Raw genomic sequence first — 15,667 nt, forward strand, 5'->3', positions numbered from 1 at the left:
ACGTCAGATCTCTCCATCTCCCCCCAAAGCTGCTGCTGTCGCGCTACAGAGGAGGAGGAGAAGGAGGAGGAAGAGCGAAGAAAAAAAAAAAAAAAAAACCTCACACAACTCGGAACTAAACCGCGATCACGTGCGGTCTCGCGTATCAGACTGAGGCGTAAAAGCAGCCAAATCCGACTCGAGATGATTCAACGCTGTCAGGAGGTCAGCGGCGGCCAGTTGCACAATGGCATGCGCTTATTTATCTATTTATTTACTCTGGGACAAACTGACCTACTCACAGTGCATTACACAAGCTGTCGGGCCGAGACGCTCTGCCTTGCAGAGGCTGCTAACACTGACTCCCCATTAATACGGTAGCACTGAATTCATGCATTCACACGATGATCCCGTGCACTTCAGACCACGGCAGGAGGAGGAGGAGGAGGAGGAGAATGAGGAAGAGGAGGAGGAAGAGGAAGAAGAAGAGGAGGAGGAGGAGGAAGAGGATGAGGAGGAGGAGGAGTAGAAGGGAGGATGAGGAGGAGAAGGAAGAGGAGGAAGAGGAGGAAGAGGAAGAGGAGGAGGAGGAGGAGAAAGAGGAGGAAGAGGAGGAGGAGGAAAAGGAAGAGGAGGAGGAAAAGGAGGAAGAGGAAGAGGAGGAGGAGGAGGAAGAGGAGGAAGGGGAGGAAGAGGAGGAGGAGGAAGAGGAGGAGGAGGAGGAGGATGAAGAGGAAGAGGAGGAAGAGGAGGAGGAGGGCCGTTCAGACCCTCTCAGAGCTGTTCAGCAGCTCCGCTCTGCTCCGTCTGCAGGCTCCAGAGACAATTAAAGGCCCATCAGGCGGCACAATCGTATTTCCTTACGAGGTGGCGGGACGTCGTCACTGCGGTCGGAGTGGAACTGCAGCCTCAGACCACGTAACCACTCATTTTGTCCCTTTAAGCCGCCCCTCCGCTCGGCTAATGGGGACGCAGAAAATAGAGCAGGTTCGTTTGGCGAATGAAAAAAAAAAAAAGCAAAGAGCAAAAAAACACTTTTCCAAATTCAACCGACAAATTGATGTTTGCGCATAATTTTGGAGCTGATGATGAGCTGCTGCCGGAAATAGAGGGAGCCGGCGAACGCTAATAGTCAAAGCCTGGCTGGCTGTCGGAGCAATTACTGTAGGTACTAATTATACACTCTGAAAAACAAATGAATCCCTCTCTCATCTGTAATAGACGTGTTTGTGAGGTGGGGGGGCCTGGGGGCTGGGTGGGGGTGGGGAGGGATCCTACAGGGCCTCGGCGGCATCCCTTTAAAAATAAGAGTATAAATAATCATGTGTTTCTTTATTTAAAAAAAAAAAGAAAATAAATAAATAGAGAAAAAGCAGCTAGTATCTAGGCCACTGCTGAGTATCAGGAGCGGGTGCGAGGCGCGAAGCTGCGGTGCAGATGTGATGGATGTGGATGTGGTGCACCTACTCGTTGAAGATCAGGTCCGGGGCGAAGTAGAGCAGCTGTCCGTTAGTGTGTTTGTAGGAGCGCCAGCTGAGGGAGAAGGAGGACAGACACATCCAGGAGTACTGGATCAGGGTGATCTGGTCCTCGATGGGCAGGCCCCGGAAACCTGAGACACAACACACACACACAAACACACACACACAAAACAACAACATGAGGCTGGAGCTAATGAGAAGGAAGCCTCGACGGTAAACAGTCATCAAGTGAACTCAGAGCCTCGGCTCGCTAAGTGCGTTCCCCTCTCCCCCACCTGCCAATATTTGTTAATGTGCGATGATAAGCGCTGACAAGTCTTCACCCATTCTTCTTCTTCTTCTTTTTTTTTTTTTTTGGCACACAAATCCCACGGGGCCTCCAGTCATTGCCGGGTTGATTCCACAGCTCCGAAAATAGAGGAGGCAGGGGGGGAAAGTCGCTAAACTCTTATTCAAACTCTGGCGAGAAACTCATCCTGGCGCAGAACCTGGGCTAAGTGAGGACACACAGGGGCCTGATCCAGGGGCGACGAGTTGGCCTGCATGGTGCTACATGCATCCGGTGACTGGGATGGTTTAGATGTCTCATGAAGAGACACAGAGGTGTTTTTTTTTTAAGTGGATGAGAGAAAAGGAAGCCACAGCAGGATGGCAACAGCTCCAGACTCTACTTCACCAGCATCTCTCAGAATGTCTTTTATCAAATGTTTTCATTTTATTTTTGGGGATAAAACCAAATAGTGACGTGACAGCAGCTCCACTCCAAACAAATATTTCAATCAGCCTTCCTCAATTTGAACAATTTGATCGATCTGTCCAGCACCACCCGATGCTGGAAACATGAGCCCATCAGGTCAAATCGCTCACGGTGACTGAAGGACTGATGAGATTTTGAACATAACCCCTTAACTGCTGCCAGTCAAATGGTGAATAAGCTACTCTGTAGAGTTCATGTGTTTGTAAATCTGATTGTGATGAAGTCAGTGCCTCACCAGCCATGAACCTCACCGCACGTCACTGCTAAAGATGAAGGTTCCAGGAGAAGCTGTCTAAGAGTGAAGGCCTCAGTGCTGTCGTGGTTCAGCTCATGACAGTGATGCTGGTTCCAATCCTGCCTCTGACCATGTGACTGAAGCACATGGTCATTTAGTTTTTTCTAAATGTGGTTCTTTCTTTAAAAACAGAAATACTTGATTGAGTAATGTGTTTTATGGGGGACAATAAACAGAGGGCTACATAAGATGTTTCCAGGAGATCTATAACGAATCATGTCCCACAAGGGTATGAAATCAACAATAAAGATCTGAAAACATGTGACAGCCAAGCAGAAGTTAAAGCTCCCTCACGCCTTTGAAAACATACTGAGCTCCGCCGCCGCCGCCGCCGCCCTTGAGTGCAGGGTGAGAGCCGCACGCAGGCGGGGCGGAGGAACATCTGAAAGTCGGAGGGACGCATTTTTGACCTTTCTGTCTGGCTCCCCTTCTATTTATACGTCCCGGATACGGCAAGCGGACACCGTGGAGGTATCAAATATTTGCAATACAGCAAATTAAACAGGCCCAAAGATCCAACCTGCGGGCCGCCTCTGCCTCCGAGCGGCCTTCCAGGGCGCAAAACCACCGTAGCCTTTTATTCGCGTGGCTGAAAATTAACACGATAGACACTAAGTCTTGTGTTCGACACGGGAAAAAACCACGGCGGGGATGCAAATGAGTTCCGCTGGGGGAAAAAAAAAAATCCTAATCTTGATTCCATTAAATGGTAAATTAAGGATTTTCCTTCCTAATCTTGTGGAAGCTTTGGAGGATGGTTTTTCCCCCTGACCTAATATTTAAATCCGGAGCCCCGACAGATCTGGCAGTGCGTTTTTCAAGTACGGGGAGACGACAGATGAAGACGTCTCACTTGACGGCTGTCGGTTTATTAAATTCATTGCAGTTTTCACCCCCGCGTTCATTAGATGCGTTTGTCCCGTGGCAAGAAGTGGAGCAATAAATTAACAAAAACACATCCATCCATTTTCTATACCCGCTTCCTCCTGCACTCATGGTTGTGCGGTTCTGCTGGAGCCTCTACCAGCTGTCACAGGGCGCAGGCGGGTGACACCCTGGACAAGTCGCTAGTTCACCGCAGGGCCAAGACAAACTATTCACCCTCACACACACACACACACACACACACACACACACACACACCTACAGACAATTAATGGTCCAGTGTGTAAAATGTGGCTTGATTTATGTTTTTTGAATTGGTAGAAGCTCAACATACTGCCCACAAACACATGAAGAAAAGTGTATACTTGCAGTACAATAACATAAATTTAAGAACATGCAAACTCCACACAGAAAGACCTCAGACCCGGAATCGAACCTGCAACCTTCTAGCTGTGAGGCGACAGCGCTAACCGCTGCAACATTGAGTTGCCCGACAAAAACAATTTCCGACTTTTGTTGCTCCTGCGAATTACGATGACTCAGATTTTCCCAGTATCGGTATTTTTCGGCTTCCGTCCAGTCGCGAGCATCAACAGTCAACATGTTGATGAATGGGGGGTGGGAGGTCTGCCGCCGGGCGGCTAATTAAATCACCTCGGTCGGCCCTGATCAGCGGCCCGTCGCTCACTAACCTGGAAGTACTTTGGCCCACTTCACCATGCGCACCATCTGTTTTCCGGCCAGGCGGTTGAGGCTGGACAGCAGGTGGTCGGTCGTGTCGGGCTGCGTGTTGTCGTAGCCCGAGTACACCACCTCGGGCTCGATCAGCTCCAGCACGCTGCAGATGGAGGGCGGCAGGAAGGGCGTGACCACGCCGGCGCCGTGAGGCATCAGGGCGTTGGCGGCGCCGGCGGCGCTCAGCTCCTTCTCTGAGGACAGGTAGCCACTCCCGACCCCGACGGCGACGGCGACCCCGCCTGCCGACGTCTGGCCGTCCTTAGGGCCTGGCAGGTCCTCGTTCACGCCCTTCAGCTTGCCCAGCTTCTTGGATTTACGTGCTTTGGGAAAGTTGAAAGAGAGAAGAAAATGTCATAAATGAGCTGTTGGTGGTGAAAAATCAATGATGGCTCGTAATGGGCACTAGAACTTGGAACAATCCAAATGCTCCAATCTGCCAGAGCACATTGGAGCATCACTGTATGTATGTATGTATGTATGTATATGTATATATATACACACACACACATATATGTATATATATATATATATATGTATCAATTTGTTAATTACTATAATTATTAATCATTACAGAACATAAACATTCAATTAAACATAAAACTGTATACCAGTGCCTTTGTGAATGGTGTGCTTCTTTTGTATAAACATAAATAAAAAAGAATTCTTGGGGCAAAAAGTTTTATGATCATTGTGTTATTTCACATTGTTTTTGTGGTTTTTATGGTTCTTTCTCTGTTGTGAATGTTGTGTTTGCTCTTTGCATGGTCTCTCAGCATCAGCATGTGACAAATAAAGTTCTTGAATCTTGAATATTAATAAACGACCAGGTGTGTTTCTTGGTAATGTGGCGCTGCAAAGGTTAGCCAACAGGCAACAAACTTAACATAATGTTTACTCGTTATGTTTTTATGTTTATATGTTATATGTACTTTGATAAGGCTCCTGAATGTGTTTTTAAGGAGGCTTACTGCAGACACGCTGCTCCCCCTACTGAGTGTCAAAACATCCTGCTGATTCAAAGCTCCTGTGCAAAAAGAGACTTTAATCTATGTTACGTCTGCTCATTATTCCAGCAGCATCACTGGCTTTTTTTTACGAGATGCCTTTTACCTCTCGGTTTGCCTCTGATGCAGTGTTTTCAACGACTCTGTGTGCAAAATGTTTTAACTATGGAACCTGGGAATATTCTCTCTGCGCAGCTCTGTTCAGGGCGGTGGAGCCACAGTGATTTGACACAATAAGACCAGGAAAAAATATGAAAACATGCATCATGCCGACAGGAGTTAGTAATGAATCAGAGAGATTAATCGGTAGCAAAATAAAATAATTTAATGAAAAATAGGGCGAATCAAACCCTACACAGTGCGCCTCAGAATAAAAGACTGAATAACTTCCATGATAAATAATATTACATTTTAAAATCATCCTTTTTATGAGTCACAGGCCTGGAAAAATGCTAATTTTTGTTACCAGACTAGCAGTCAAACACGCTTTTACCATTTATTCATTCATTATTGTAGTTGCGTGTCCAGTGCTAAACCTGCGCACACAGTCCTGGCCTCCTCTGAGCCTGCAGCAGTTGAATTTTTCCTTGTGTTGCCGTTTGTCTGTGTTTGTTAGCCGAGTGGTTGTTTGGTTTTTACAGTAGAGGACTGACACTGCTCAAACATCTCACTGCTCACTGGTTTGAGTTTCTTTTGGCAGCTCGGCTCGGCTTAGCTGCTCCCCGGGCAATTTTGTTTTTCATTTGCTTTGGAGTAACTAACTGTAATTCATCGACTGCTGCTAGATTAAAACCAAGCTAGTGTTTGTTTTTTGTTTGTTCTTTTGGGTTTTATTTTTTGCTTGACACAATGCTAATCTGCTGAATAACAAAGGAATGAGTGGTATGATGGATTTAATTTGAGCTGGGTTCGTCCGGTTCACTACACTACAATACACTATAGCTGCACTACAGCACTACTGCTCGAGGCTACACTACTGTTAGCCTGTAGCCAACAATCCTCGTCACTATCAACGCAACAGAGCTCTGCACAGCTATGTCAGTTAGCTTTGACTTATTACTGGGGAGCCTCTGGGTAGGTTGCTAGCAACGCACCTGCATTTCTTGATGTTCAGCTAATCTTACTGTTATATTTCCACACACTTTCTACTTACTGTTATAATTCTACCTTTTTCGCCTGATTATCTGCTTAACAAAACATGATCTTCAGTCAACCCAATCAACTCACAAGGTCACCCTGTTAATAGTCGAACAAATCACCACACACAACGTCATAACACACGTTAAACTCAAAATAACCCAGAAGCTGTGTAAACTTTAGGCAACTGTGCATCAGCTGATCATATGACTCATTTCTTTTTTGGCCACGGTGCAATTGTTATCTGTACGCACTCAGTCAATAACAGTCACAGTTCGCAAACGCAAACAAACAGATCCAGTCTGGGGAAAACAAGCATTTTCCATGCATTAACAGAGCAGTAATGTGTTTTCCTTGAATTCATTAGTCTAATTAGTGCTCATTTATTAATTTACTACGTTTTCTGTCTGATGTTTGGTTGCTGAATGAAGACATTGTGTTGTGTTAGCCGGGCTCAAGTAGCAAGTTAACAGACAGATAAAAGTGAGGTTAGTGGTCTCCTGCGTTACTGGGGCTGATCACTTTCATGTGACTCGGTCTAATTTAAGGCATCGGTTGCCGAATAAAGAAACAATTTGGCTGCCGTCATAGAAATTCTTCCGATGGGGGAAAAAGAAAGAGCGCACCATTCAATGAGGGGCCAGTCTAACGATGGGCAGGGAGTCCATCCACTCAAACTCGTTCATGAATAAATGAAAGCGTTAATCAATTAGTCATAACTAAATAAATTAATGAAACTTACAGCATTAGTAGCCATGCTGAGTGTGTGATTTTTTTTTCCACTCTCAAAAAATCTATTTTTCTGCTAATTCACTAAACAAAAAAAGAGGATGTTCTAAAAGAGCTGAATCCGTCACTGCAGCCGTTTGAGGTTTGAGTTTGAAGACGTGGCCGTTACGAGGAAATTGGGAAAAAAAAAGCGGTGTTTCTCAACTGAACACAGCTTTGATTTACAGTAAAGTGTCTGCTGTGTTCTTCTGTAGGACGCAGCTTTCTGGACTGTAAAGCAGCTCCCTGTGGCAGCGGTTACGGAGAGAATTATTAGATTTTTTTTCCATCCTTTTTTCCTCAAATAATATGTCATCAACGCACCACACGTCAAAAAAGAATTTTCAATAAATTTGCGCTGACTACATTTACATTTTTACAGCGACGCTTCTGAAATCTGAATTCCCACCAGTACTGTAAATCTGCGAGGACGGACTCATATAGGGCGCCGTGGAAGTGGTGGGGTGTGGGGCTGTGGAGAGGGGGAGGGGGTTGTTTGGGGGGGGTAGTTGGGGGGCGGGGGGGGGGGGGCGCCTTCTGTGGAAAGCGGCGCGTGCATCCATGCACACACAAACATCCTGTGACTCAGCATCCCCGGGCCTCCTGTGGCTGAAGCCAGACCTACTTTTCTCTTTTTTTTCCCTTCTCCATCCAAATCTACGCTATTCCTGCGTCGAGTCCGGCCTGAGTCAAGGGCCAATCACGTGTGACACGCGCACGTGATTGGCCCGGAGCTAGCGTGGCATTCGGGGTTCCGCTCACCTCCCAGGTTCATCCCGGCCTGGAGACACTTCCGTACGCGGCACGCCGGGCAGTTTTTCCTGCGGATCTTGTCGATGATGCAGTCGTTCCTGCCGGCGCACAGGTAGTTGTGCTGACCTAGGTGGAGAGAAGAAGGCGTGGTTTATTCACACTTGCAGAGATGGCGGTGGGGGGGTTCGTGCTGGGATGGGGTGTATGGAGGGAGGGGGGGGGCGAAGCGGCGGCGGTATTTTGAAAGCGGTGCAGCCGAGCGGCGAGGGAAGAGCAGCGAAGGGGAAGACGAAGGAGCCGAAATATAGAAGACGAAGGGGGAATGAATGAATGAATGAATGAATGAATGAATACACAAATTCAAAGGCCCAGTGTGTAAAACTTAGTAGCATCTAATGGAGGAAAAAAGTCTAATGCATTGTTGTTGGCCTATTACCAAAATGTGACATTAAACGGCAGGTAGCAAAACCATGAGTTGCATCCTGACTGCTGGGCGGAGACACTTTTTCTATCATGAGCGAGGACATCGACCGGGTTTCATACGTTTGCCAGCTGCGATCAGGTCAAAATCACACAACCCACCAGTGGAACGTCGCATTGTTTTTTGATTCATGCCAACAGATTGCTGTGATGTGACCGTGGGGGCCTTTAATTAGAAGAGGAGAAGAAGAACTGCAACCACTGCCGAGGCTCCTCTGCTCATAATGTAGGTCAGCGCGGAAAACTCCGACATCGGCGCATCTGACGATCGGCGCTTCGACGAAAGATAAAGCAGCGCTCCGGCTTCCACAGTGTGTTTTACAGTTGCGCAGCAGGGGGCGCTGCTGCGTCCGGAGGTCGGACAGTGACGCTAACGTGGCGAGAATCCCTCCCTCCACCTCACCCGCTAGCCCTCAGCCAAACCCAATGATCTCCCATTCCAGAGCTTCCTTCCCTCTTTCCTTCCTTCCTTCCTCTCTTCCTTCCTCTCTTCCCTCCTTCCGCTCCACTGCTCCTTCACTGTACAGCTCCTCTCCTCCTACACTCTCCTCCGCCTCGACGCCTGCGTCTCCATCCCTTCTCTCTCTCTCCTTCTTTTTTCTTTCTTTTTTTTCCCTCTCCACACGTCCGCCAGCCTCTGAGCGCCATACGCCCACACGCAGGCAGCCTCATGCTCATGAACACGTACGGTCATTCACTCTCTAACACACTCGCGCACGCCGACACGCACGCACGCACGCACACACACACAACACAATCACATGCCAACGCTGCTCCACTTGGCAATTTGTAAAAACAAAAAAAAAAACAACAACAAAATGTTGCATGTCGTGTCTGTACAATCACACTCACACACAGACACACACACACACATGCAGGCGCACACAACACAACCCAGAAGCAGTGTTGTATGGTGACCTCTCCTGACCCGCAACATGGCTTAGTTCAATTAGGGCTGATGTTGGAGGTGTAGGGTGTGTGTCACACTGTACAGTCCACTGTGTGCACGTCAGTTCACATTATCCTGCAAGTGTGTGTGTGTGCATGTGTGCTTTTTGTCAAAGAGTTTAATTGTACGGCTGAGTCTTCCAGCAGGCTGACACGCGGCCGCACTCAGACGTGTTTTGTGTTTTTTGTTGCGCTCTTCTCGTCGGCCCCCTTTCCTCGCGTTTGTATCTGCGTCGTCGTCGGGCCGAGCGGGCGAGCGGACGCTGTTTTTTTTTTCCGTTTTTTTTTTTTCGGAGCTGGCGGGGAGCGGAGCGCAGTGTGTCTGTCTGGCTGCTGCCAAAAGCCAAGGAGCGGAGCTGCAGGAAGGAGGAGAGGCAGCAGCTGTAGCCCCACCACTATTTCTGGCGAAATCACATGACTGTTACATAAGCCCATTTTTCTTGCTCTAAAAAACAGTAAACTGCGACACAGGAAACACAACGCGGTCGTTCCATCGCATCCCTCCCCCCCCCCACCCTCTCTTCTTCCCATCCCTCCCGCTCCGAAACCCCCCCTGAAGCACACACACATGCATGTGCACACTCTTTCCCCCCTTTTTTTTTAAAACCCAGATAGGCCGGAGAACCAAATGGCAAATTATGAAAAATCCCTCCTGTCCACTCTTCCTCCCTGTGTGTCTCGTTAGTAATTGTCAAAGGGAGACGCACTGCAGAGACAAAGTCGGCCTGGTCGCCGTGCGCTCCCGTGTGCTCGTGTGTTCGTGTGCGTGCATGCTTTAGGAAGGGAAGGACGTGATAGCGTGCACTCGCACGGCCCTCACGAGAAGCGTCGCCCGAACCCGCTGCACTCTCGCTACTGAATCAGACTTATTATTCATTTATTTATTTATTTATTTTTGCAAAAGTGGCACAAAAGTCAAATTCCCACAGCTTTCTTTATTTTGTTCTCTCTTCCTATTTATACGAGAGCGCCGCCGTTGAGGTTCCCGCCGTTTAAAAGCAGCAGCAGCAGCAGCAGCAGCAGCAGTGACAGAACCAGTCCAGGAATTTTTTAAAGAATAACAAAGATTCCTCTCCTGGACGGTGTTAAAATCTTGACACCAACGTGAAGGAAAGCGTCTGCTGCACCACGTGTGTGTGTGTGTGTGTGTGTGTGTGTGTGTGTGTCAGCGTTCTTCTCCCGCTGAAAGCCACGAGCGGCTGCGTTCGCCCCCAACGATCCCGATGTGGCAACGACCCACCGAGCGGCCTCTGTTGTCTGTCGGCCGCGGCAAACATCAGGCACTGGGGGCTTTCAAGTAGAAAGGGAAAAATACTCCTTCCTGCGGGGAGCCCACTCCAGCCAGAATAAAGCGCCCCCGGTGGACGTTTCTCGCGTAGACAGACGACAGACAGACAGACAGACAGACAGACAGGAAGGCCGCTGGTTTTCTTCACCGATGGTTAGAAGTGGAAAAAGTATTCACATTCAGTACTTAAGTAAAAGTATGGATACTGAATAAAATACTGTGGTAAAAGTACTGATTCAACTTCTTTACTCAAGTAAAAATTAGAAAGTACGTTCTGAAAGTACTGAAGTAAAAAGTAAAAAAAACCAAAAAAGTTCTGTCAGAATAATCTGGACAGAACCGACCAGAGGTCAGAGGTCTTGCAGGAGCACCTTGATAAGTTTGAACAGCTTTGCTACTCTCTATACTATAGTTTTTTGCCCAACCACACTGTGATCAGTTATAGTAATAACCAGTGAGCAATTGTTGGATGTTTACACTTTTAATAACAATGACCAGTGCTTTTTTCTACATAATTAGTGAATTACTTTTTAACAGAATGTGTATTATTTTAAACAATTCAAGCACAAAAGTAATGAGTGTGCTTTTTTAACATTAGAGTAGAAAGTATAGATATTTGTTCTCCAGATGAAGGGAGTAAAAGTAAAAAGTCGTCAGAAAAAGAAATACTTTAGCAAAGTACAGATACCTGAATAATCTCCTGAAGTACAGGAACAAAGTATTTGTATTTCGTTACTTTCCACCTCTGTCGATGGTAAACAATGGGCTGCCGGATGTGGAGGTAACCCACATCGATGGTACTAGCGGGACTCCTAATTCCATCTAATTACACAAAGCTTTAAGTCAGCTGTGTGATCATCATTAATTAGTATTTGTTAGCTAAATTACACGCCATAATGACTGAAAACGGGCCCCTTGGGGACGTAATTGCTGTTAGCGCGAGCCAGTGGCGAGCAGAGGAGCTGCGCTGCTGCTGCTGCTGCTGCTGACTCTGGACTGAACACAAACAGCTGCTTTGGGAGCTGCTTTACACAATTAAATTTCCAAACTGTCCAGGAAAAAAAGAAAGAAGGAGGGTTTAAAAGTTGAATGCGAACATAAATAGAAGCGGTTCCTTATTGTTATTATTTACTTGCATCTCCACGGCGACGGTGGTGTGCCGAATCTTTCGCCCTCCGCGTTTCCTTCTCACAAAGTATGCTTTTACTTTTTGCCCATCTGCTGCTATTGTGTGTAATGTGTTCAGCCGCTGTCTGGGCCTCAATATGGCACCGGGGAGCGACAAACTCCCCAGCGGCAGCGTTCTCAAAGTTGTAATTCTACAGCAAACTGTGTATTACGCTTTGCTTTCATGCACGATACAGTGGTTGTGTGCAAGGTTGTGGGTTCAGCTCCAACTCGGGCCTTTTCAGGCCATTCTCCCGTGTCTGAGTGAGTTCTCTCTAGGTGCTCCTGCTGACACTCATTTGGAACATAGTTTGAATTATTACTTTTATTATTAAATATTGAATAATAAAAAATAAATAAATAGGTTTTGTGTTGAAGAACTATCCAGAAGCATTGAGGTTGCCATTGTGCCAATTGGAAGATTGTCTTCACACCCGTGATGACAAACTCTGGGTTAGATCTAGGTTAGGTCTAGGTTATTTTAGTCCCACTCCAAGTGCTGCCAAGGGGCCAAGATGATTGTTTGAGAAATAAGACCACAGTGCAGTGCACCCATGCAGATTGGGCTGAATGGCAACTTCATTTTGCCGTGGTGGCTGCGACTCATCTGAATGGGCCCTCTGGGAGGAAAACTAAAGGTTGTGATCTCACAGACCTCTGGGTCTCTTTTGCATCAATATCAAAGAACAAAGGTGTCTCCAGGAAGAAGGAAGAAACGGAGCCAGATTGTTTCCACTAAACAGACCAGCAGGAAGTGAAGCGCACTGTCAAGTTTTGTGTGTTTTATTTTACGGTCAACCACAACTCTGCCGAACTTGAAAAAACTGCTAGCTCATCTCATCTGGAGGACGCAAAGGACCACTCGATGCTCATTCCTTCATCTCTTTTTATTCTCTTGAGAAGTTCGGAAAACAATAGAACAGGTTTAAAACCTTGAAAGATAAAACAAAAAACAAAGCAGTCATTTAGTTTCGATTCAACTCAAACTGCATACAATTGAAAAAAGCGCACAACTCTAAACAAATTTAATCTTGGTTTGTCCGAGCAGTTGCGTCTCAGAGATGAATGAACCAGTTGTGGCTCGTCGTATGCGTTTGTGGATTTAAATTGGGTTTTTACACAACACGCACTATGTTTTTTTTTTAGGACATGTGACTGTCAATGGAGTAGTCAGAATTTGGCACTAAAGTGGTTATTGTGATGGATGATTACAAGCAGTGGCTGAGGAAAAAAAAAACAACAACATTCCCCTCAGGTAGTTTCACCCATTGTTTTCTCTTTTTTTTTTAAAGATTTAAAAGGGTCAAAGAAGTATTTGATTTAAAAATAAATAGATAAGACTGGCAGATGGAGTGTGATGAGGCGCAGTCATTAGCTGGAGGCCCTTTGCCCCGGTGTCTGTTGTGAAGCAACAGGGATCCAAACACACCCACAGGAGCGCTAAATAAATGGTGCTCGGAGGAGGATCCTCACCCAGGGCTTCGCTTTCATACCTCTTGGCAGGAGATTCTACCTGCTCCCACAATTCCTCCCTCCCATCCCCCCTAATGAACGGACGTGAAGCATGTGTCCAAGAGCGCATGGCTGCTGCTGCTCCTCCAGCTGTTGTTACACGATCCCTGGTGCTCTCACACAATCCCAGGCATTTCAACTCTGGCACCGCAGGGCCCGATAGCCGCCCAGGGGCCAATAGAAGCTGCGATCGGAGGACGGAGCCGCCCGTCGGAGCAGAAACAGTGCGAGACGGCGTGTCCTCGGCTGACCCCCGCCCCCCTCCGACCCTCACAAGGAGGCCTTTTCCCGGGGTTCCCCCCCCCCCCCCGGATTGACACGGGCAGCCATGGAAACCATTAGCCAGTCACATCGCTGGAGACTGGGAGGCCACAACGAGGTTGATTAATGCCTCGGCAAACAGCTCGCTTCAGCAGGAGAGAGCGGCGAGAAAAGAGAGAGAGAAAAAAGGGCAAACGAATGGAGGAAAAAACGGCTAACAAGCTAAAAGCAGAGCTCGGCTTTTTATTACGAAGAGCAGACATGCCGAGCCACTGATGACATGTGAATAATAAGATAGCGCCGGAGTCTTCAAACGCACTCCACATGGAGCCATTTATTGAGTGCAGCTGCCTTGTATCAACAAACCCGTCTTTAGTGGAGTGGATGAAGGAGAGAGAGAGAGAGAGAGAGAGAGAGATGGGTGGTGGTGGTGGGGCTCTTCTATTTTCCACATTTCATTAGTGCTGATAACACACATTTACAACGTGTTGTTTTCTGGTCGAGACCCCCCCCCCGCTACAACACACACACACATACACACGAACACACACACACCCTCCCACACACATACTTCCATCTTTCCCACACGGCAGGATCAACCTTAACTTTGAAAAAAAAAAAAAAAAAAAAAAAAGCTTTCGCTCCGACTTCGACCAAGTTTTCCTCAGAACTGCAGAGCAGAGAAGAGACGAAGCTGTCAAACTGGTGAGATTATCAGTAGTGACATTAAGCTTTTGGTTTTTTTCGCTGCGCTATAACAAGAAAAGTCTGGCGTGAACTATACTTTAAAAGTATAAATGTGCCCTACAGCATGCTAAGCTAACTGGTGAATGAACCTGAGAGCGGTTGGATGGATCCTTTGAGCTGGAGTGCAGACTTAACGTATCCCAGTTCTGGTTGGACTTCATCCATTCAATAAAGAGCACACAGAAAGTGTTTCTGAGAGGGGAGGCAGGATAGTAGCTGTTTGTAGCTGCTAGTTAGGCCTTAGGTGGCGACACCTCAAGGCCTCGACCCAGTGACTGTTGACATTGTCAAAGTGCCTCTGCACTTTGATAAGCCACTAATCGCTGTGATGCTGAAGGTAAATCGAGTTGAGTGAACCTGTCATCAGATTCTGCTAAAACTGCTGCTACTGTGGATTAAGCTAGCAGCTAGACTTGTTAGCCGCTTCGTCTGTCCTTCTTTTTCTTTGCCTTCTGCTGGGGTTTTATAGAGAAGCGAATAGGCAACAGAATCTATAGAATCCTCAGACTTGACTAAAAAACACTTTCTGCTAGTAGTTGACATGATGGATGAGACACATTTTCAACTGTTTCTCCTTCCTGGTCTTTTTTCAGAGCAGCTTGTGCCAGTGGCTTCTCGCTTAGGTTGCTTCCTCCACCTGTCCAGGTGCAAACAAAGCCGATCGGCTGTTGAATCCACGGCGAATCAGTGGCTTTTGAAATTGAAAAAATACTTTCTGTATGAGGTTGGCAAGATGGACGAGGGAGATTTTCAGAAAAGCTGAGCGCGCAGCTGCTCTCCAAGCCGATGAATTTTCCCCTTTACGAGACAAAATCTGTAAATGCTTGGAGAGCTGGCGAGAATCTGGACTCGACCGTCTGCAGTCGCTGACTATCAAAATATCGATTGGATAAACATTTGGGCCGCAAACTCAGGCGCGAACTCTAGAGAAGTTTTTTCAGTTACATAAAATAAAATAAAATAAAATAATAATGTTTGCTTTTTTCACAAAATAGTCCACTTGCTCGTATGTCTGAGATCATAATTAACAACTGAAATAACACTGACAAGTCCGACTCGGTGTGTGTATGTGTCATGGGCGGAGGGTGGAGGGGCACTGTCGGGGGGGCGGTGGGACGCAGACCCTCCGCGGTCAGGCGATCCCTTCTGATTGGTCGCCGGCTTCGGCGCGATAACTAGCTCTGTGGTGGAGGGCTGTGAGCCAGTTAGTCGTCTAATGAGCTACAGCTGAGCGAAAAAGTTGTATCCCCCGAGGCGGGCGGTGCCAGAAGAAATTAAGCGCTGGCTGGATAATTCCAACCTCCCTTTCCCTCCTCCTTCTTCCCCTTTTCTCTCTCTCTCTCTCTCTCCCTCTCTCTCGCTCTCCCTCTCTCTCTCGCAGATGCCCCGCTCGCCGCCGCGCTCGTCCCTCTTCTCACATCTCGCCGGCCGGGCGGAGAGAAAAGAGGAGGAGGAAGAGGAGAAGGA

General features: G+C 47.3%; 1 protein-coding gene across 2 annotated transcripts in view; it reads right to left on the reverse strand.

Annotated features, from left to right (window-relative positions):
* The window catches only part of nr3c2 (nuclear receptor subfamily 3, group C, member 2), a 77,696-nt gene that overhangs the window by 17,557 nt on the left and 44,472 nt on the right, over nt 1-15,667 (reverse strand). For both annotated transcript variants that reach the window (XM_076033067.1, XM_076033066.1), the window contains 3 exons: nt 7,807-7,923; nt 4,090-4,455; nt 1,447-1,591 (listed from right to left, as the gene is read on the reverse strand). In XM_076033067.1, the coding sequence (XP_075889182.1) occupies nt 1,447-1,591; nt 4,090-4,455; nt 7,807-7,923 (628 nt within the window). The remainder of the gene's footprint in view (nt 1-1,446; nt 1,592-4,089; nt 4,456-7,806; nt 7,924-15,667) is intronic.

The sequence above is a fragment of the Nelusetta ayraudi genome, unplaced genomic scaffold, assembly GCF_046127955.1.
Source record: "Nelusetta ayraudi isolate G7.1 ecotype Tasmania unplaced genomic scaffold, CSIRO-AGI_Nayr_v1 ptg000004l, whole genome shotgun sequence".
Lineage (NCBI taxonomy): Eukaryota > Metazoa > Chordata > Actinopteri > Tetraodontiformes > Monacanthidae > Nelusetta > Nelusetta ayraudi.